This window comes from Cryptomeria japonica, chromosome 8, assembly GCF_030272615.1.
Source record: "Cryptomeria japonica chromosome 8, Sugi_1.0, whole genome shotgun sequence".
Lineage (NCBI taxonomy): Eukaryota > Viridiplantae > Streptophyta > Pinopsida > Cupressales > Cupressaceae > Cryptomeria > Cryptomeria japonica.
The window spans coordinates 172,357,006-172,379,015 of NC_081412.1; the positions used below are offsets into that span (position 1 = coordinate 172,357,006).

At 38.0% G+C, this 22,010-nt stretch overlaps 1 protein-coding gene across 2 annotated transcripts in view; it reads right to left on the minus strand.

Moving 5' to 3' along the window:
- Positions 1-22,010, minus strand: part of LOC131050625 (ribose-phosphate pyrophosphokinase 1) — a 146,732-nt gene that overhangs the window by 93,062 nt on the left and 31,660 nt on the right. For both annotated transcript variants that reach the window (XM_057984825.2, XM_057984824.2), the window contains exons 2-3: positions 17,843-18,022; positions 17,300-17,548 (exon numbers count right to left, since the gene is read on the minus strand). In XM_057984825.2, coding sequence (XP_057840808.1) covers positions 17,300-17,548; positions 17,843-18,022 — 429 coding nt within the window. The remainder of the gene's footprint in view (positions 1-17,299; positions 17,549-17,842; positions 18,023-22,010) is intronic.

Below are 22,010 nucleotides of genomic sequence, written 5' to 3' on the forward strand. Positions count from 1 at the left end.
AGATGGCAAAGAAAATGGTAAAGAATGGGATTACGCAAGCAGCAGGTTTCCCTCCATCCATCCAATGCTAGCTAAGCACTATCTACCTGATCAAAGGAGAATAGTGGCTCCAAATGGGAGAATTTTGGTGATATCATAGAGGAGGCTATTGGGAGGCCTTCAACATACCAACTTACCCTACCATGTCATATGTTCAAAAGGATCAAGCCAAGAAGATAAATCATCGGGAACCTGGCCAATGCTTAGAGGTCATTAATGCTCATTGGCTAGCCAAGCCAGCACCTAAAATGCCTAAAACCCTCTATAGGTCTGATTTTCACAATAAATATGGTGACCTCATCACCTTACTAAGCTGAATAAGGGCCTGCCCGCAGGCCTCTACTTTTGAAGAATGGATGTTCTATCATATAGAGAAGATCTCTATAGGAAAGAAGATGATTCATTGGGCAAGGATAATCAATGACAACTTAGATGCTTGGTTGAAGAGTTTTGAGAAAACCCACACATTCACCATGACCTCGTATCTTGTGTATATGCTGAACAGAAGTTTAAAATATAGAGGATTAACATGTCGTGGAGCTGTTGGCAATCAAGAAGGGTTGTATAAGGTCTATGGATGCTATCATCAGTTGCACCTTCATAACAACGCTCATTTCAAAAGGGTGAATGATGCTTTTCTGATGTATGTAACAAGAACTCTACAGGGAGGGACTAATATAAGGTTATCACCGGAGGCAATGGAATTGATAAAGAAATCCATGATTATGATCCAATCAAAGATCAACTAATACCTTTGCTTGATTGGTATGTGGAAGAAGTGATGGACTTAGATGAGTTGATGTGGTCAGCACTGAAGTACACCGATAAGTGGGTTGATCGCCAAATTACCATCTTGATGGAGAGAGATGTGGCTTTGTGCAACAACTTGATGGGGGACCTGGATTCCCAGTCATCTGATGAAGAAAAAGAGGAATTTCAGCAAGAAGCTCAGCCAATAGAAGAGAAAAGTGAAGAGGAAACCAAGAAAAGAAAGAGGGGAAAAGAAGTAACACAAAGGAAACCTGCAAGTAAATCTAGAAAAAGGGTAACTATTTCCACAGAAGAACCAAGCTAAAAGAAGCAAAAGGGAAGAAAGACCCTCCCTTTTGATTTTATTTCCTAGTCCGAGAATCGCAGCAAACCAGCTTGTTGTAAATGTAAGGCCCCTTGTGCTCCCAGCAAAACACATCGACCGTTGAGTTATCCCGTAGTCAAGAACTGACATTTGGAACCTTGAGGTTGTCCCCACATGATCAAACCAAACAGCATTAAGGCTTCCTTATACAAGAGAGGATAGGATACTCGGCGAGAACATTCTATTCTGCATTGGCCGGATAGAGTTGCAACGATGCGACTTTAGACACGTCAATAGCTATCAGAGAGCTTCTCGAGATGGGGCACATCAGGCCTAGTAAGAGTCCATTTGCTTCTTCAGTTGTGTTGGTTAAAAAGGACGAGACTTTCAAGATGTGCATTGATTACAAGGAATTGAACAAGAAAACAATTAAAAACAGATATCTGATTCCCAGTATTGATGAACTCATAGATGAGTTACATGGAGCCTACTACTTTTCCAAAATAGATTTGAGATCCCACTATCATCAAATTTGGGTCAGGGAGGACAATGTGGAGAAGACAGCTTTCACGTGTCATTATGGATACTTTGAGTTCTTAGTCATGCCCTTTGGCTTGACTAATGCACCAGCTACATTCCAATCCTGTATGAACAAGACATTCAGAGATCAGTTGAGGAGGTTTGTGTTGATATTCTTCGATGACATATTGATTTACAGTAAGACTTGGGAGGAGCATTTGAAACACATAGATATTGTGTTGAGTATTGTTGAGCTTGAATCCCTATCTGCGAAGATGTCTAAATGTGCTTTTGGGATGACAAAGTTGTTGTACTTGGGGCACATCATCAATGTTGAGGGTGTTCATGTGGATCCAGAGAAAATCGGGGCTATTATGGATTGGGCGCCACTGAAGAATATTTCTCAGCTGAAGGGATTCCTGGTTTGTGTGGATTCTACCGCCACTTTGTGAAGGGTTTTTCTCAGACTACTGCACCCCTTACTGATTTGACTCAGAAAGATGCATTTGAGTGGTCAGATAGAGATCAACAGTATTTTGACAGATTTAAGGAGTTGATGAGCACATGCCCAATTTTGGCCATTCTTGATTTCAGTAGACCTTTCAAGTTGCATTGTGATGCTTCGGGCAAAGACCTTGATGTAGTATTGATGCAAGATAGACACCCCATTGCATTTGAGAGCGGGAAGTTGAGGGGTATTGAGAGGAGCTACAATATATATAACAAGGAGATGTTGGCGATAATGCATGCCTTGGCTAAATTCAGATAGTGTCCAGTTGGCAATAAGTTTACAGTCAAGACAGATCATAACAATTTAAGACATTTCCTTGGGCAAAAGGATCTGAATGATAGGCAGCAGAAGTGGGTCAGCAAACTGCAGGCTTATGATTTTGACATAGTTTTTGTCAAGGGCAAGAATAACATAGTTACTGACGCTTTATCTAGGAGACCTCACATGTGTGCTTTGGGAGTGTTGGACGATGACTGGAGGGAGTTGATTTCTGCAAAATATGCAAAGGAAAAGTGGGCTACTGGGATTATTGATGGCACTATCCAGGATGACAGGTACACAGTGGTGAATCACTTGATCATCTACAAGGAGAGGATCTTATTAGTGCCAGGATCTACTATGAAGAAGAAGATCTTGAGAGCTTTCCATGGCTCACCGTTAGCAGGTCATGCAAGGTATTTCAAAACTTACAAGCAGGTGAGAGTGCACTTTACTTGGAAAGGGCTCAAGTCAAAGGTATTACAGTATGTGAGGGAGTGCCCTGTGTGTCAGCAAAATAAGCATGAGCACTATTTCCCAAGTGGATTATTGTAGCTCGTACCCATTCCCGAGAGGAAGTGGGAGTGTGTCCATGGATTTCATTACGGGCCTGCCCAAGGTCCAAGGCAAGGATTCCATATATGTTGTGGTGGATCAGTTGACAAAATTTGCACATTTCTTCGCTATCTCATCCACCTATACAGCGGTTTAGAAGGCAAAGTTATTCTTCAGAGAGGTATTCCTGTTGCACGGATTGCCACGGAGCATTGTCAGTGACAGGGACAACAGGTTCATGAGCAATTGTTGGCAGGAGCTCTTCAGGCTGTGTGGGACAGAGCTTACACCGACCACTAGCTATCACCCACAAATAGATGAGCAATTCGAAATTGTGAACAAGTGGGTGGAAGGATACCTCTGTAATTATATTGCAAGGCAGCAGAAGGCATGGGTGAAGTGGTTGCATTTAGGAGAGTACTATTATAACACCACTTATCATATGTCTATCCAAATGTCACCTTTTACGGCTCTCTATGGCTACGAGGCTCCAAGCTTCTTAGATTTGTTGTTTGGTGATAGTCGAGTACCTAAGGCTAAGGACCTTTTACAAGAGAGTCGGGATATTATGAGGTCCTTGAAGGAAAACATGCAGAAGGCTAAGAATCAATAGAGACAATATGCAGATTAGCACAGGATGGAGAGATCTTTTGAGGTTGGTGACATGGTTTATCTTATGCTGCAGCCTTACCATTAGTCTACTCTCAAAAGGAGTGGTGCAAAGAAATTGAAGCCAAACTATTATGGGTCTTTCAGAGTTATCAAGAAGGTTGGTGAAGTCACTTATGAGCTTGAGTTGTTGACAAACAGTAAGGTGCATAAAGTGTTTCATGTATCTCGCCACAAAAAGCCGTTGGGTCATAATGTGGTACCTTCAGCTGAGTTAGCTCCTTTGGATGTGTTGACGTGTATTTTGTACACTATCAAACACAGAATAAAATACCTAAGGGTACCTTATCCTCTCTTGAATAAAGCCTCTGATTGCTGAAGATATCGCGAAAAAGGATCAATCAGGATGACTCCAAGGTTCTTGTATGTAGGGTCTCTACGTGTGGATAAGCTCTCTGTGGTATGATGTGATTTGCTGGAATCACAAGGGGACTTACATTTGATGATTGAACTTCTGATTTGCTTTGAATATTGCTGGACACAGGATTTTACTAACTTTGACTTGAAAAAAGGAAAAAAGATGAGGGCGAAGAGAGGATCTAATCCTAATACTAAGAATGTAGGAACAATGATTGATCTTTGATGAAACTCTAACTAGGTCTTGTTTTGACATCGCAGGACCATCTCCACAAGGCTAGTGCGATCTTCGAAGGGAAGCTTTATGATGTTCAAATCATCACTGCAGGCATAGACACCATCAGGTTGATGCATATCAATGAAGAAGCGACAATTGAAGTTAGGCTTAAGCTGAATGATTCCAGTTGACTACGCAAGGCAAGTCTGCAATCAACAAACTGCTAGTAGTATGGATGTACAAATTCCACCATCAATCAAGCACATTTCTTCCACTCATCTAATAACATGAAATCAAATACGAGAAGTATAAAGACCATGCAAATTGTCGAATCAACCCATAAATTTCACCATTTCTTTAATGAAGTTACAAGTCTTTTACAACAACATCTTGGCAACAATCTTTGCCTTCTCTCTCTACTCTACTCTAGTTACTATTCTATTTCTATCTTCTAACTATTTTCAACTCTCTAACTATTATTGAACTATTGCTAATTGCAAATGAAATGCCAGGGCTTATATAGTGCCCACAATACAATTCGATGGCCTAGATCAATTCGAGATCAATGGCCAAGATTCAACAATGAAAACCCTAATTAGGGTTTGTTACAACCATTACATAACATTTAATGCTTGACCAATGAAATAATTGTATTGCTTGGACACATGTCCTCTCTAGAAAATTCCACCAATGGATAGCTGGGGTAGGTACATCGGAGTTTGTGCCACCTTCCATGAGTTAGGTACATTGAATCTGGACATGCTGAGGTGGACCACACTGACTGGAGAAGTGATGACTAGGATGCCACCTCGTCTGACACTTGTAACTTGGTAAATATTCAACTTGATGTTGTTGAGAAGCTAGCTTTAATTAATTCATCTGGAACCATCTGCTTCTTTAACAAACCCTTGTTCTAACTTCTTGTGTCCTTGATGTACAGGATGACTGTTGTACCTCGCCTTGGAATGCTGGATTGGAAGAGGTCGCCCTTGATGACGTTAGTCCAAAGAAGGTCGTCCTTGTCGATGCTAGGCTGGAGGAGGTCGCCCTTGTCCTTGCTTGGTTGGATCGAAGAAGGTCGTCCTTGTCCTTGCTTGATTTTCCAACTCCGGGATCTCCATTTGATGCCTACACAACATTTCAAAATTAGTAATATATCTTGAAATCTAAAAATTAAACTTTAAAAGGAATATTCAAGATTTTAATTAGGAAACTTCATGATAAATCTTGAGTTATCATTTCCTAATTTAGGATTTTCAAAGCAAAATTTAAATCTTCAAAAATGGTGCCAAGGTGATTACGCCATACCTCCACTTGGGAATTAATTCTAAAAAATGATGCAAAAATAGGAGAATTCGCTAGGCAAAATGTAGATCAAGACTCCCTTTAGCAAAATGCGCTCCCTTTAGCTTGGAAAAGAACTCCATCTTCCACTAGCTTCTTCAAGATCTGGAAATTCGCCTTCAAATACCTTCAAAACATCTGGAATTTATCCTCCAATCTAGCAAGAAATACGCCTCTCCAATAGCCTTCAAGATGAATTTCGCCCTTCTTAGTCTCCACTCCTGGTAGAAATTCGCTCCTCAAATTGCTCTTCCAAATCGCACTTGAAATGATGAGTGAATGATTTGAATAATGAAAAACATGCCTCAAATATATAGAGCGCTCACCATTTTATTTCCATGGGCCGACTTGGAGAAATAGGCCAAAAGATAAATAAAAATTAATAAAAGAAGAAGCCGACTTGATAAAAACATTAAATAATACCTCAAGCGCTCCAATTTTATTTTATTTTTTAAAATAATAATAATTAATTTTATATGCCTTTATAATTAAAAAATTCAATTTTTTTAGGCTCAAAATTAATTATTAAATACCATGCGCTTTTATTAAATGCCAAAAATATTTCAAGGTTTTATCGAATCTGGCATTTAATGTAATTTGAAGGATATTTGGTGCCCAATCATGAAAAATAATGGCTATTAACAAGATCGCTTTGGTCCCTTGGTGAGGGACAGGAGCGATCTCATTCTAGACCTCACACTTCTTGTTTTTTACGTCCAAGACCTCATTTTTGACGTCCAAGATGGCATTTTTACTTAGAATTTCGAGTTCAATTTATTCGATCTTTGAAATGAGTGCACTTTAAAGCATTTTCGCCCTGGTCCCTTGGTGAGGGACAGGAGCTATTTTGCAAATCCAAGCTTATCCGTCCTTTGTTAGCCTTCCAAATTATATTCAATGGATAAATCATGTTTTCCTTGGTCTCTTCAAATCATAAAATTGTCTTGACCCTGCAAGAACAGTGCAAATTTGAAATTCAAGCTCCGGTCCTTCAGTGAGGGACAGGAGCGATTTTTGCTCTCAGGGCCAAATCTTTTTACTTTTCACTTCAAATTTCCTTCGCTGAGGAAAATATCATCTCTTTACACGCCATGAATAAAAGTTCGAGTCCAAACAAGGTCTAAAAATGTGTATATGAATAAAATCGCTCTGGTCCCTTGGAGAGGGACAAGAGCGAATTTACCTTTCTAGACAAATACTCCATCATTTCATCGTCCTTAATCAAGTCTGGATGCTCTATCACGTTCATTTTGTCCTCCATCATGCCTTTGATGTCTCAATTTGTCCAAACAAGGTCAGGAATGACTCCACTAAGCCTTTTCGCTCTGGACCCTTGGTGAGGGTCAGGAGCGATTCGCCTTGGACCCTTGGAGAGGGACATGAGCGCTTTTCGCTCTGGACCCTCAGTGAAGGTCAGGAGCGAAATTTGACTTTTCGAACTCTCTATCAGGACAATTTTAATGGAATATAACATTTAAGTATAAGAAATTTTCTTCTTTCTTATACTTTAAGTTATATTCCATATATACTTTCAGGATGTTTGAGAGTGGTTTCAGACCTCCAGGAGTTATATTGCAAAATCTAGTTTTTGGAGGTTTTTCAGTTTCCAGACTTAGTCAAATTCAAGATCAGGACATTCCAGACTTAGTCAAATTCCAGGATCAGGACTTTCAGACTTAGCCAAATTTCAAGATCAGGACATCACTCAAGCCGGACTTGCTTATCCATGTGATCACCTAGGCGACACTCAAAATGCAAAGGCTAACTGACAAAACCCTAAAAGACCTAGAAAACAAACCCTAAAAAGCAAAAAACATGGGTCCCCATTTGCAATGGGGCGATGTGTGAAAACGTCACAACAGGATGATGAGGGGAAACTTGTTTTGGTTCTTGAGACCATTCTTGATACTAGGGAACACACTTTACGGAGTCGGGTCATTAGGGAATACTTGGTGAAATGGAAGAACTTGTCAGTAGAGGATGCTACTTGGGAGGGCGAGCATGTTTTGCAGCATCCAGAGTTGAGATTGCTTGAGGACAAACAATTTCAAGGGGGGCGGACTGTAATGTCCCCTTTTTAGTAGTCATGAGGTGATTTGTCGTTAGCCCGTTTTGCCATGGTCACGAGGGCTAACCAAGACTTTACAGGGATCAATGAAGGATTTGGCCTAGGCAATTTCAGTTTCAGGCCAATCGAAGGTGTTTTGACAGGGTTTCTAGATGCTTACTATTTATAGTAAGTCAGTTTGGGGTCAATGACTGGTAAATTTTGAAGCAATTTTGGTTGACAGTGTCTTGGTGCATTTAATTCTTCACCTGGATTGCAAATTTAATGGGCCATTAATCATTTGGGCAAAAAATCAAAAGTTCCTAAAGTTAAATTTAAATATTTAACTTTAGTGATTTATTTAATGCTGGGACTATTGTTAATGGGGAAAAATTAAAAGTCCACCTTCTTTTTGGAGACAAGGGATAATAATATTTTATTGTAACTTTCTTTTATCTCACATTAGTGGTGTCTTGGGAAGTGTGCCCAACTGAAGCCATAAATAAGAACATTTAATGAAGATTTGATCATCTTGGAGACTGTGTTTATTGGAAATTGTGTTTATGGAGAAATCTAGAAAGCTTACTGGCTTTTGGGGACGTACACCCTCATTGGCAACATTTCCCAAGTTTGCGAAAGACCAAATCTAGGCAATCTTTGATTAAAATTGCAGGGCCTAGGAACAAGGATTTTGGGAAAGTGCGGGTGGAAATTCATCCATGGAGGAATCGAAGTACTAGGATGATTGGTAAGAACACCTTCTTTCAGCCATAGGGCATAGTAATTTACAGTGGAAGCCATTTTGTGTTCAAACAAGGAAAATTCGCAGGGATTTGGGAGACCTGAAAAATCATTAACTTCAGCGCTAGGGTAGTGTTGGGCGTGAAAGACACCTCTTCGTGGAATGATATATAATACAAGTGCCAAAGTTGAGTAGTTGTACTACATATTTTGTTGGTCATGGATCTTAATCTTTGTTGGGCGTAACATTTACCTTGGTTGGGCATATTTATACCATCGATTGGGCATAGGAAACCTTTTGACTAGGGCGTCAACAACACTATTGGTTAGGCATGAATAATACTTTGGCTGGGAGTGAATATCACCTATGACAAGGGCGTGATCAATCTACCAACAGAAGTCATATTAATCCTTCTTACTGGCCATGTTCATTCACCTTGTGTGGTTTGGTATTCGTTATGTGTGTGTTGGGCGTAGTAGGATTTACACTTTGGCATCTAGTTTGGGCGTAGCTTATGTGCTGCTCCAGCTTTAGGATGCGTGGTACAAAAAGGTTATTCAGTTAACGTGGAGGAGAGGGAGGTTGTTGGGTGTGGGAGTTAAAACAAAAACTCAGCAAGTCACCAATTCCAAGTTCTCTAATTGCTTACCTGCAGATTTGTATTTGATCATTGTGAATCAAATAGGAAAAATAGTATTGTGTTCAAGGGAAAGGGCAACTTTGAGTGTGTGTACTGCTAGGAATTAATAGAATCATTACCATTCTCATTTTTATACTATCTAAATGCTTTGTTATAAGTACAACAGTATCGTACGGTGGTTATCATTCATTGTTTATTTGAATAGTTAATGGTTGTTAACCCATTGCACATGTATATGTAAAATTAATGAATGCAAAGAGACAAAATAAACGCATCAGGTTCAACTTAACTACAATTCAAACAGGAAAGAAAAATCAGTCACCCTCTTACCTGAGATAAGGCAGTCCATTACAGAATGCAAGATACAAAGAAATAAATGGACTGAAAATAATTTTTAGAATTCTGAAATTTACAACAGCAAATTAAAATTTCAATTATAGAGCTTATTTTTCCACAAAAAGACAATTTTCATACCAGAAGTCCAATCGCCTAGCTTGGATATTGCTTTTTAATTGAGAGATCTCACAAAAATGGCATTATAGGGGCGTCCCAGTTGTGACAGCTCCTCCAATAAGGTCTATTAGCATCCACTATAATTATCAAAAACTTTTATTGAAGAAGTAATTAAATCTGCTACAAGTTCTAACAGGCTCCCAGGAGAAATCACTGAATTTGCCCTCTAATCCTCAGAGAATTGCTCATTCAGTTCATATCTGCTTGAGAAAGTCTGATAAAACCACTATTTGCTGATTCCTACCACTAACAATGAATTTCCTACAATATTCAAACCCTTATTGCTGCTGATTTATTTTAACCTGGTTGATGTCACCAAGAATGTACGGTCAGCATAGGATGACCTCCTGGAGCTAAAAAATGGTATTTGCTGCCCTTAATTACCTCTGATGTTTGATCTCCTTGCTGTTGCAGGTTTGAGAATATTGATTAAGACTGAATTTTGAAGCCCAAATGCAAATTCTAAGTGAATTTCCATGAAATATGGCCTGGGGTTTCGTCCAAGCTTGCCTGGAATTGAAGAATTTTTGTTCTCCAACACCTGTTTGCTGCAAATCTGATCACAGAGCTGCTATTCTTCAAATGAGAAATAAAAAATGATCAAAAGAATGATGAAAAATGACCTCCAAATACCTTTTTAAAAGGCTCCAAACCCTAGGTCATCACTTTTAGGGTTTCCATATTTTCAACATTATTTTTAATAAAATCTATGCCTTTCTTTAAAAATTGACCCCTTAGGCATCATATTTTATTATTAAAATGTTTTCCCATTTTTATTATAACATTTTATGCCTCAAACGCCTAGGAAAAAGGGGGCCAACTTATTATAAGTTATTTTATTATAAAGTGATTATGATATCAGTTTAATATAATTTATTTAAATCCATAACTTAGGAAATATAAATATTTATTCATAAAATGCAATCCGGGACTCAGATCTGAATTCCGTCTGAAAAACTGTGGTCACCAATGCCACTTGGGTCCTACAGGCTAATTGGTAGTTCCTCCTAAAAAATAGGAACTTGCCCTAAAAAATAGGAACCTCACTCCAAACTCCAAAAACTGCTCAAAAGGCTCCTACTCTACTTCGTGGTCCCCCGGGTGGTCATCTTGTCAACTGCTAGTTCTCTCTAAAAAATAGGAGACTTCCCTAAAAAGTAGGGACTGTCGTATAAACACTCAAAATAGTTCACAGAGCCCTTGCAAAGCTCTATGCCCCTCAGAATGAGTCCCCTAACTATTCTGCTGACCCACAAGAACCCAGATAATAGGCCAACCATGCTCATTTGCCTGTCTCCTAGAAAGGGAACATTACATACCTCTGAAGATTGCATCTATTTTGTTGTAGTTGTAATTTAAACTGGTGAAACAAAATCTGATTAACATTTTTGAATTCATCTATTAGTATCAACAAATTGTCATTTAGGTTTTAGTTTAGCTTTCTAAACCCTACCATTTTGAAGTTTATTTTGGAATGAATTTAAATAAGTTGAAAAGCATCCACTCTTAATGCTAAATGTGATGATATTGAGATTTTAGATCTTAGGATTATTTGAGAAATCTTGTAAAAACAAAACTCCAGCTTGTTAGTGTAAGGCCCCTTCTAATACCAACAAAATGTCATACATTCAATAAGTTATATGAAGCACGGTCAAGACTTGATTACCGAAACCTTGGGGTGATACTATTTGAATTACCACATAGGATTTCCTTTCAAGAGAGAATGGGATACCTAGTGTATTTTAATCTGTGTTGGAGACTACAAAAACACCCATCAACACCAATGCGGTTTGTAAAGAGAATTTTATATAAGCAATATTTTGCCATAGTTTTCTCCCAAAAGGGTTTCCATGTAAATCCTGTGTTCTTCTTGTGTAGCATAATTGTTAGATCTTGTATGATTGATATTGTTATGGTTGTTAAGTTTTGAAAAAGTAAAGTTTGTCTTATACTAATTCACCCCCCTCGTCTATATATATAAGATTGTGCTCATCATGTCCTTGGAGCACTTTTTGGTTCTAATTTCACTTTGAAAAATTGACACATTGTCCCCTCAAGCACCTTTTTTAACCAAGTGTCAAAATATCACTTCTTCATTCTGATTTGAAGTTGTGTTTAGCCACTCAAGTGAAAAAATACACCTTTGTTCCCATTCTTCATTGATAGTCATTACCTAAGTGAACAAGTACTTGCTTGTCCTAACTCCCAAACATGCTAGACATCTACTTCCCCTTTTTGGACTGTCAAACCCCTTTACACAATTTCTATAATGCTAGATAATGAAAACCAATGCTTAAACAGCTAAAACAAAACAAGAATAGCCATTGAGTTGCCAAACAATGACATAAGATGGCCAAAACGAATGGCAACTAACTGCAATAGCAAGAGAGGACTTTCAAATGATCAAGGATTGGTCTTGGGCTTCTGGAAACAAAACTCAAGAGCTTGGCAACTACTTTGCAATGTCCCCTACTTGGAGGTTGCCAATTATCAATAATTAATCTACATTATTGAATGCATCATTAAATATTATAACATCTTAATTTATGTTTAGATTAGTAGGCATTACTTCTTAATAATACAATTCCATAACCCTCTATATCAAGATATTATCCTTGTTACTTCCCTAACCCAAACTAAGGAGGGAAAACTATTGTGCTAGGGCACTTATAGACCAATCAACAAGTAGGCTCCCTCAAGGTTTCTGAATGCAGGCCCTTACCCCATCTTGGGACTATTCCCTCAAGGTTTCTAGCATACCTGTCTGTTGTGACCATTTCACACATCACCCCATTGCAAATAGGGACCCCCACTTTTTTCGTTTTCTAGGTTAGTTGTTGTAGCTTAGCCATTGGTAGTTTTAGTCTTTTGCTATTAGACTTTCACTTGAAAAAGGTGCGATATCTTAGGTAGCCAGGAGGTAATAAAGTCAAGTCTCTCTCTTTAGGACGAGGTGAGGTCAGTTAGTTTTCAAGGCTTAGGAAATGAATGAGTCACGATGATCATTCCATTTGATCCACATCACTGGCTTGCAAAATCAGAAATGTAATGCAAATTTGGCTAAGGCAAGTTGGTTTTAGAGGTCAACATTCTAAGGAAAAGGGAGTTGAAGTTGAAATTATCATGAGAGGCTTGAAGCAAATGGGTCAAGACATCGAAAGTTGCCATTTTGGAGGATTTCCTTTGACTCTCCAGAAGCATGAACTAAGACTTCCTTTGCCCCCTCAAATCGGCGACCTAAGGTTTTCCACTTTCTTTGACCCCTTGAATCAGCGAACTAAGGTTTTGCATTGCATCATTTGAAATGAGATCATGATCATGCTAAGTGCATTGCTAGGAAGATGATTGCAAGCTTAAGTGATAGCAAGTTAAGAAGGGAATCAATCACTTTCAATGGAAGGCCAAATCCACGAACTAAGCATTTCAAGTGATTTCCTTTGACCCCCCAAAAGTGCGACTTAACAATTGAGTGATTTCCTTTAACCCCAAAAAGTGCGACTTAAGGGTTTGTTTGCTATGTGAAAAGAGAAACTTAAGGATAAAATGATTTCCTTTGCTATGTTGAATGTGCCACTAAAGAGTTTCGTGACTTCCTTTAGCAATGGAAATGTGCAACTTAAGGATTCAACTTCCTTTGCTCAACCAGGGCATTGGCAGCATTTCCTTTGCCCAGCCAAGGTATTCACACCACTTCCTTTCCCCAATCAAGGCATTGAAAGCATTTCCTTTGCCCAGCCAAGGCATTGACACCACTTCCTTTGCTCAACCAAGGCATTGACATCACTTCCTTTGCCCTATGAGATCCACGAACTTCCTTTGCCACTTGAAACCAATGCAAATCAGGTCTCTCTCAGACCTGAAACCTATCAAATCAGGCACATAAAGTGGGAAATCAGACATAAATCAGGCCTGGGACACAAAATCAGCCTCAAATTGATGAGACTTAAGCCAAAAGAAGGGAAATCAGACCCAAAATCAGATGTTTTCCCATGATCAGAAAATTCATTTCCAGATTTAGAGAAGGTAGTGGGAAGCTTGATTAAGTACTTTTTATAATGTTTTTGATTCAAATCATGTTTGTTTCCAGGTTTGATGCAAGGGGGATGAACATGCAAAGGAATGTGAAGAGGGTCAAGACTCCAAAACGTGGGAGGAACATCACTCACATGCAGGCTCGAGGAATCAAACACAAAGACAACACTGCAAGTGATGAGGATCAGCTCCAAGATGAGAGCAACAGCTCACATACAGCATCAAGATTTCACCACATAAGCAAAGACAAGATCTCAAGGAAGACATTGCAGCCCTTCAAGTCTCAAGCTCATACAAGGCAGCTGATAGGATCATCAAGCACAAAGCACTACATTGCAAGAGAGAGACTTCACCATATAGAAGACATCAAGTGGAGAACAAGAAAATTCCAGGCTTGGAAGGAAAGATTTCCACTGCATGAAGAAGATGATATTATACAATGAAGATCAATGCATTCAAGGCAAGAAGGAAGGATCAAGCATAGGCATCACAAGGTCTACATCAAATATGGCACTAAGGCGAAATTCCCAAAAGAAGATGAAAAGTAAGATGATCAAGAGATATGCCTCATTCATCCACACATTTGTGATGAGTTACAAAGATCAATCAAGCTAAGGTGGTGCCCAGTCATCACTTATCCAATCACATTATTTCAAGCTAAGGTGTCGAGATTCAATGTACCTGACTCATCCGTCAAAGAAGATAACTACCACATGTGGGCACAAAATCCAATGCACCTACTCTCATCATCTATTGGTCAATTATTCAAGGAAGGACATGTGTCCCATCAAATATAATTGTCATTGGTCAAGCATTAAATGCTTTGTAATGGGTGTAACAAACCCTAATTAGGGTTTCTATCTTTCGATCTTGGCCATTGATTATGAATCAATTTGAGCCACTCAATTGTAATGAGAGCACTATATAAGGATCCACTCTTTCATTTGTGGAGTTAAATAGTTAATGGTTCAGAAATAGTGAATAGTTCAATAGCAGATAGTTAGAGTAGAGTAGGAAGAGAAGAGTAGGAAGAGAAGGCAAAGAGTGTTGTCAAGACATTGTTGTAAGAGGCATATTATTTTCATTGAAGATATGGTGAACTTTATGTGTTGATTCAACAATTTGCATGGTCTCTACTTCTCATTTTATTTTCATGTTGTTTAGATGAATGGAAGAACTTTGTGCATGATCAATGGTAAAATTCGTACATCCATACTACTAACACCTTGCTGATTGTAAAGTGCCTTGCATAGTCAACTGAAAACACCTAAGCTAAGTTTAACTTCAATTGCTACTTCTTCATTGATATGCTTCAACTTGAGGGTATCTATGCTTGTGGTGGTGATTTGAAAATCATAAAGCTATCCCTAGAAGATTGCACTAGCCTTGTGGAGATGTTCACTGCATGTCGAAGCAAGACTTAGTTGAGTTTCATCAAAAATAGTCCATCACTCTTACATTCCTAGAATTAGATTAGCTGTCTCAACCCTCATCCTTTTTCCCTTTTTTTAAGTTAAGTTAATTTCCACATTCCAGCAACATTCAAGATTCAAAGTAAGTCCACCTTGTGATTCCAGCAATATCACATCAAACAACTGAATCTATCCAAGAGCACGTCAAGACCTAACATTCAGAACCTTGGAGTCATCCCATTTCATCACGCAACTTAGCATTTGGGGAGTCTTTGTTCAAGAGAGGATAGAATACTTTATTTTATTTTGTTGCATAGTGCGTAAAAACACCATCAACACTGTCCTTACCCCATCTCAAGATTTCCTGACTTGTGAGGATTTAGACCACCTTTCCCTACACAAGAATTCCAATCCTTACCCAAGTATTAGCAGAAGAATCCAAGATCAGGCCCTTGATATATATATAGGCTGATTCACACATTATGAATACATATGATATTATATCTATGGACCAATGCACACATTATAACTAGATTCTTTAAAGGAATGTTATATATATATATATATATATATAGAGAGAGAGAGAGAGAGAGAAAGAGATTATCTTATTCTGTAAATGTATTTATTTAACAGACATCATAAAGACATACAGCGTACCAGGTTGTGAACTCCAATCAATGCTCCCTGATCAATACTGGAATAATCAGCATGTATATCTTTATTCCTTTTCTTGAAGAGAGACGTCCCTTAGAATGAAGATGACCTTTTGAATGAACATGTCCTTTTGTTAATATCCTCCACTATGCTTAATCGCTGCCTTTTGTCTATTATAATTATCTGTGTATTAATCATGTTAATCAGTGCTTATAATTTAAGTGCATGTTTCTTTACATAGTCTCTTGCTTTTCAATGAGAATCTCACGCACTGCCTCTTAGCATTTGTCTTTGTCTTAATATAATCCACATTGACTGATTGCAATCGCTGACTGTCTGGAGATTAATATTACTTCTGAATGCTTCTACATCAGACCTAATTACTCTATCGCTTCCTTTTGGCAATTTAATTAATTCGAACATAGGGTGATTAGTTCAGACCTTATTTGTTATTAGACTTGGGTACCACCTGCCGTACATCTTTTTTCTTGCCATTACTTTTTAATTAAACAAGGAATATTGTATTAAAGTCATCAATCATGTTTATTAATGAATATTCAATATTAAAAAGAATATTAATATGTGATATGTAACATTTAATGCATTTGCAATATGAATGTGTATAATAATCTGTTTATTATTAACATGTTTATGAATCTGACTAATGGGTTAAGGGTGGGGAAATGACATGCTTTCAGACAACCAGCTCAGCTTGGGTGACCTGAAATTTGTCTTGGAAGACCACTTTCCTTTGTCATGAAAGTAAATGCTTCAGTTCTTAAGATTTTCTCAACATGATCTGCCTTTTTGTCTGACAGTCATTGATACACGTGCCTCAAAACCTGCTGATATGCTCTTTGACTAAAATTTGATTTCCTGAATAAATTTTGGGGCTTTCAATTCTGATTCTTATAAAACTAACCAAAACAAAAGGTGGTTGGGTTCATAACTTTTATATTTTCTTGATCTCATTTTTCTCTCGATTGTAAAAATGCTTAGTTGGTATCAAGGATTAACTATGATTTACATATAAAGTTTTTTTTTTTCCGGTAGGCCTGCCATTAAATAAATATTAGGGTGTCTAAAGCCTACCATTAATAAATATTAAGGTATCCACTTTTGGTGAATTTATGAGTTGTCACTTTATTTGACAATATTTTTCTTCCTTTAGGGATCAAAATAGATTGGAAGGTTCTTCATTGTCCTTTCAAATGAAAATAACATTAAACAAGTCTGAATCTCATTGCATCTCTTTGCCTTTGTTGTTCTCTGATGTCTTGGCACTTCTTAAGATGAGAGCACCACACTGGACCATATGGATCTTCTATATTTCCTCGAAATGTATAATAGGTTATTTTTTCAGCCTGAGAAAAGAAGAAATGAACCATGATTCAGAAATGAAACATTGAGATGGTGAACATTCTTTGTAATATCTGACTCCATAGCCTTCCCTTTGTTTTGCTTTGATGTCTTTAGCAATTCTTAAGATGTGACCACCCCTTTTGGCCATATTTATTTCTATATTTCTTTGAAAATCAGAGTACATTACTTTGCAATTTAAGAAAAAGACTAAAGAAATGAACAATGAAGCAGTAATACCACATTGCGATGGAAAACTTTCTTCCATATACCATTAAGATAGAACCATGTGTTTCAGTTCTATGACATTTCTATATTCTCATATAACGCATAAACAAATAATTAGCCAAAGGTACCTTACGATCAGCACGAGCATACCCAAAATAGGGAATGACAGCAGTTATATTTCGAGCAGACGCTCGACGACATGCATCAACCATTATAAGTAATTCCATCAAATTCTCGTTTGCAGGTGGACATGTTGGCTGCACTAGAAATACATCACATCCTCGAACACTTTCTTGAAGTTGTACATAGATTTCACCATCTGCAAAACGCTTGATTTTTATCTTTCCAAGCTCAAGACCCATATAGCATGCTATCTCCTGCAGTCAACAAGTGACAGAAAGGTCCATTATTTCCAAATTCCTTGCCTACAATGATCATCTTTCCTTTGAAACATAATAAATGCTTTAATTTAATGTAGTAAATATGATATTGATTTAGCATTTCTGATGTCAATTCAAAGCAATACCCAAGATTCCACCATACATTCTTCCATCAGTTATCTTTCATAGACAAGCTAGCTAAGTGAAAAAAAAATCTTCTGCTTCACATGTTGACCAACATTAATGCATCTAATAAAAAGGAGAGAATGTTCATAAAACATCCTACCATACCTGAGCAAGTGGTAAATTAGCCGTGCCAGAGAATATACATGGACGACTATAATGTTGTGGCCCTTGTGGTGTCAACTCTTGCAGAAATGTCGATGTCCTCTGTCCCTTTAAGTCTTGTGCCTGGAAAGCAGAAGCAGATGGCCTTCCATTCAAAAATGCTGAATTGGAAATTATGAATCGCTGCAATTCATCAACATGAACATCATCGTCAATAAGTAGAAAGAGTTGTATTTGCAGTCTAATGAGATTAAAAGTTGATAGTAATAATGTGACAAAAGAATACAAGGAAGTTTGTTTACGTTGTTGTCTCTGCAAACGTAAGATTATTTATGTTGTTGTTTCTTCTTAGTTGGTTGTCACTTGAGCACTCAACTTGCAAGCATACTTGGTAATTTCAGGCCTTCCATTTATTTGAGATAAAACTGGACTTTAGAAATTATGGGTCAACAAGTATTTTTCTTTATGTTGAAACAAATATTACCTCGAGAAACTAATTCTTATCGAAAGCTTATTATGGGTGTTTTATCACCTCTTCCACTGATTTTATAAAGGTTTTTGTGCAACATAGGAAAAGAGCTAAAGAGTTTCTTTTCCATTCTTGATTCTGGAAATAGAACAAAAAGAATAACAGAATTTTTCAGAGCCCTTCAAGTGAAGCAAATATTCGTATGTCATCAATGGAAATCAATTCTAGTAGCAGATTCAAGGTCCTGATACTTATACTGAATATAATAAAATTATCAATATATATCTGTTCAAGGTCCTCTAATTAAGAAAACCCATAATCTATATATTCTTACAATTGTTTATAGACAAGGTATTGTTGTTGACAACATAGTTGAAACTTAGAAAAAAACAACTGAGAAGAGCAAGTATGACACCTTTAGTTAAGTCCTATTTATAATATGCAATGGCTGTGAACCCAATTTCAAGGTACACAAAAGTTCCTTAGAGAAGTGTCATTTTTAACAGAAATTTTCAACAATCAAATCTTTTGCTGAAAGTGGAAGAACAAGGGGATCTTGAATACATGATTGCCTCAAAGCCTGAAAAGGGAGCCAATCATTGGTTTCAATTAGACTAAAATTGAAGACCTCACATGTAAGCCTATTGTACGAATTTATTAGAAAATGGTCAATATAAGACATTTTGCAGCTTAGGTTGCAAAAATTTGAGAGTAAATGGAGCAATTGATCTTTGATATGGAGCTAAGGGTATTTAAATGGCAATTTTCAACTCTGAAGATGATAGTGCTAACATCTTCGAAGGATGCCCCAATGCTAGGGAAATTTATGGGCGTTCTTGACTCCTCCACACCAATATTTTACTTCTCTGTAATGTCCCCTTTTATCTGGCCTATAAATATAAATAAATAATTAAAATTATGTTTCAATTATTTAATAAGGTCATTAATTCCTAAGTTTTAAGTGACCATATTTATGTCCATGAAGGCCACTTCATTAATTCCCAAGTTAAATTTTAAAATTAAAAAAGAAAGGAAGATATGAAAAGAGAGAGAAGTTGGAAAAGAATATTTGAAGAGTTCCTCAAAAGGCTATAAAGAGTGGTGAGAGGCTCATTTGAAACATGTTGACTTTATTTTTTCTCTTGGATTGAAACCCTTGTGGTTTTGGAGTTAGGATTTGATCCAACTCAGCTTCTCGAGGACACAAACCCTCTTGGGAAGATCAGTTTCAATGGTGAAACTATCGACCCTAGCTAATGTTTGGCGAAATCACTCAGATTTCACAACTGGAGTTTAACAATATGGAATTTGAAAATTTTGTGGAGTCCCATTTTCAGACCAAATTGCAAAATACAAAGGCTTGATGGTATTCTTTATTCTTTTCCAATATTAAATTGAATGTACGCCAGATTGTCAAACTTTCTTCAACACTTTCTAGATTCTTTTTGAAAGTATTAGAAGTTTGATCCAGTTTCTCCTCAACGGTCTCCAACTTAGACATTATCTGAAAAATGTCTTTCATTACCTGTACACATTGATCATGAAGTTGATCAACCCAAGAATCCAGTGCTTGTACTTTCTGAGCAGACCTTTCCACTCCACGAATTGATTCTTTGGAACCGGAAGAACCTATGGAGTTACTCCCTTCAGCAGCAGGTTTTGTAATTTTATGAACGGCTGCCATAAGTTGTCGGTTTTCCTCTTCTAGCTTGTCTTTCTTTGCTAGAAGGTCATCACACCTTTGCACCAGTGAAGCAACAGAAAACTGAGCATCATGTTTAATGACCTCAAGCATTTGCTTGCCCAACTCTATCCTTGTAACCTTATAATCAGCAGCTGACATTTCATCAAGGAGCTTATCTGCAATAGGTTCCACAATTTCAGCTACCTTCATCTTGTTACTGTCAACAGTTACTCTGGAGATAGTCTTGGCCTTCTTAGCAACTTTGGATCTAGACTATTTGAGTTGCTGGTAATCAAAGGCATCAGGTGAGATTTCTTGCTTCTTCCTTTTCAGGGTAAAAGAACTAAGCCATGGAGGCAAAGTCATCAACTCCCCTCTAGTCACAGTCGTAGGCAAAGGAGAAGCAGTTTCTGTTTGAATCATCGTGGTCATCCTGGGAGGAATATCTGTTTGGACCAGAGTTCCCAAACTCGCCGAGAGTCAGGCGAGTTCGCCAAGTTGGCGAGTCGAGCCAAGCTCGGCGAGTTTTGCTGACTCCGGACTCGGACTCGGCGAGTTTTGCCGAGCTTGGCTCGACTCGCCAACTCGGCGAGTTTTGGAAAAACTCGTTGAGTCCAAGCTCCAAGACTCGGCCACGACAGGTCAATGTTTTGACTTGATTGACAAGTTAGTCTCTCTGTCAGGATTCATATATGGAATATAACATTTAAGTATAAGTGACATTTCCTTATGTCTTTTCTCTTTCTTATACTTTAAGTTATATTCCATATGTATTGTCAGGATGTTTGAGAGTGGTTTCGGACCTCCATGAGTTATAATGCAAAATCTAGTTTTTGGAGGATCCTTCAAATTTCCAGACTTAGTCAAATTTCAGGCCATTTCAGGATCAGGATGACATTCCAGACTTTTAAGGTGAGTTCACTCTGACCTTGATGTAAGGGACAGGACCTAGGAGGACAATATGCATTCAACCAAGGTTTGATTTAGCAACTTGAAGGGTGACCAGATAGTACACAAAAACCCTAGGAATGATCTAAATAACCCCTAATCACTCAACTGACGTAACCTCCTTCACTCCACCTTGAGGAGATCCACCTGATTTGATGACCTTTGAGAAACTCGATCCCTTCAATGCAAAGGCTAAGACACTAAAACGACCAACAACAAAACTAAAAGAGCTAACCCTAGAAAGCAAAAAGTGGGGGTCTTCATTTGCAATGGGGCAATGTGTGAGTACCTCACAACATGGATGTTTCTTAAAATTTTGAAAAAAGGGGGTGAGTTGGGGTCATTTCCTACCTGTCCCCACATCCCAAAAAATCCCCCCATGGGGCACCAGGTTATTGTCGGCAAGGGACATGTCTCCGAGGAGCATATTTTCAAACCCTTCTGGCCTCACAATTCCCCCTTCCATCCAACATATATATAGCCTAAAAACTAAGAGGTCCAAGAAAGACCAAGGTCAACTATAGTCCCAAGGTAAAACCTAAGTTCAACAAACACACTATTTAATGCTACCATACACAAGCACTCCTTACAGTTTCCAAGGGAAGATGTTCATGATGTCTCATGTTGGTGCTCCCAAAATTTCAATTTGGCCAAAGAAAATAGTAAACAGAAGCCCCAAACAAGTAGATACTCTACCAACATGCCTTTCATGGCATAACAAGCTAGCACACATTATAATTGGGCTTTATTGAATAATGGGCGCATGAAACAAGTTTTAAATTGTTAAAAATCTCTTAATTTCAAGGGTTTTTTTATTTTGCTGAGTCATTGCCGAGTCATAGTCAAATCACGAGTCAAGTCGGCCTTGCCGAGTCCGAGCCAAGTCCGAGTCTGGGAACTTTGGTTTGGACAGCGACCACGGTTTGCTCAGTTACTAACGGGCATGAAGATTGCCTCATGAATTCTTCAAAGCCAGAAGTAGAAGTATCAATTCCTGATAACTGAATGCAAGTAGGAATATTCTTAGGAACTTTCAACACACTCTCTTGTTGATGATCAGGAGATGGCTC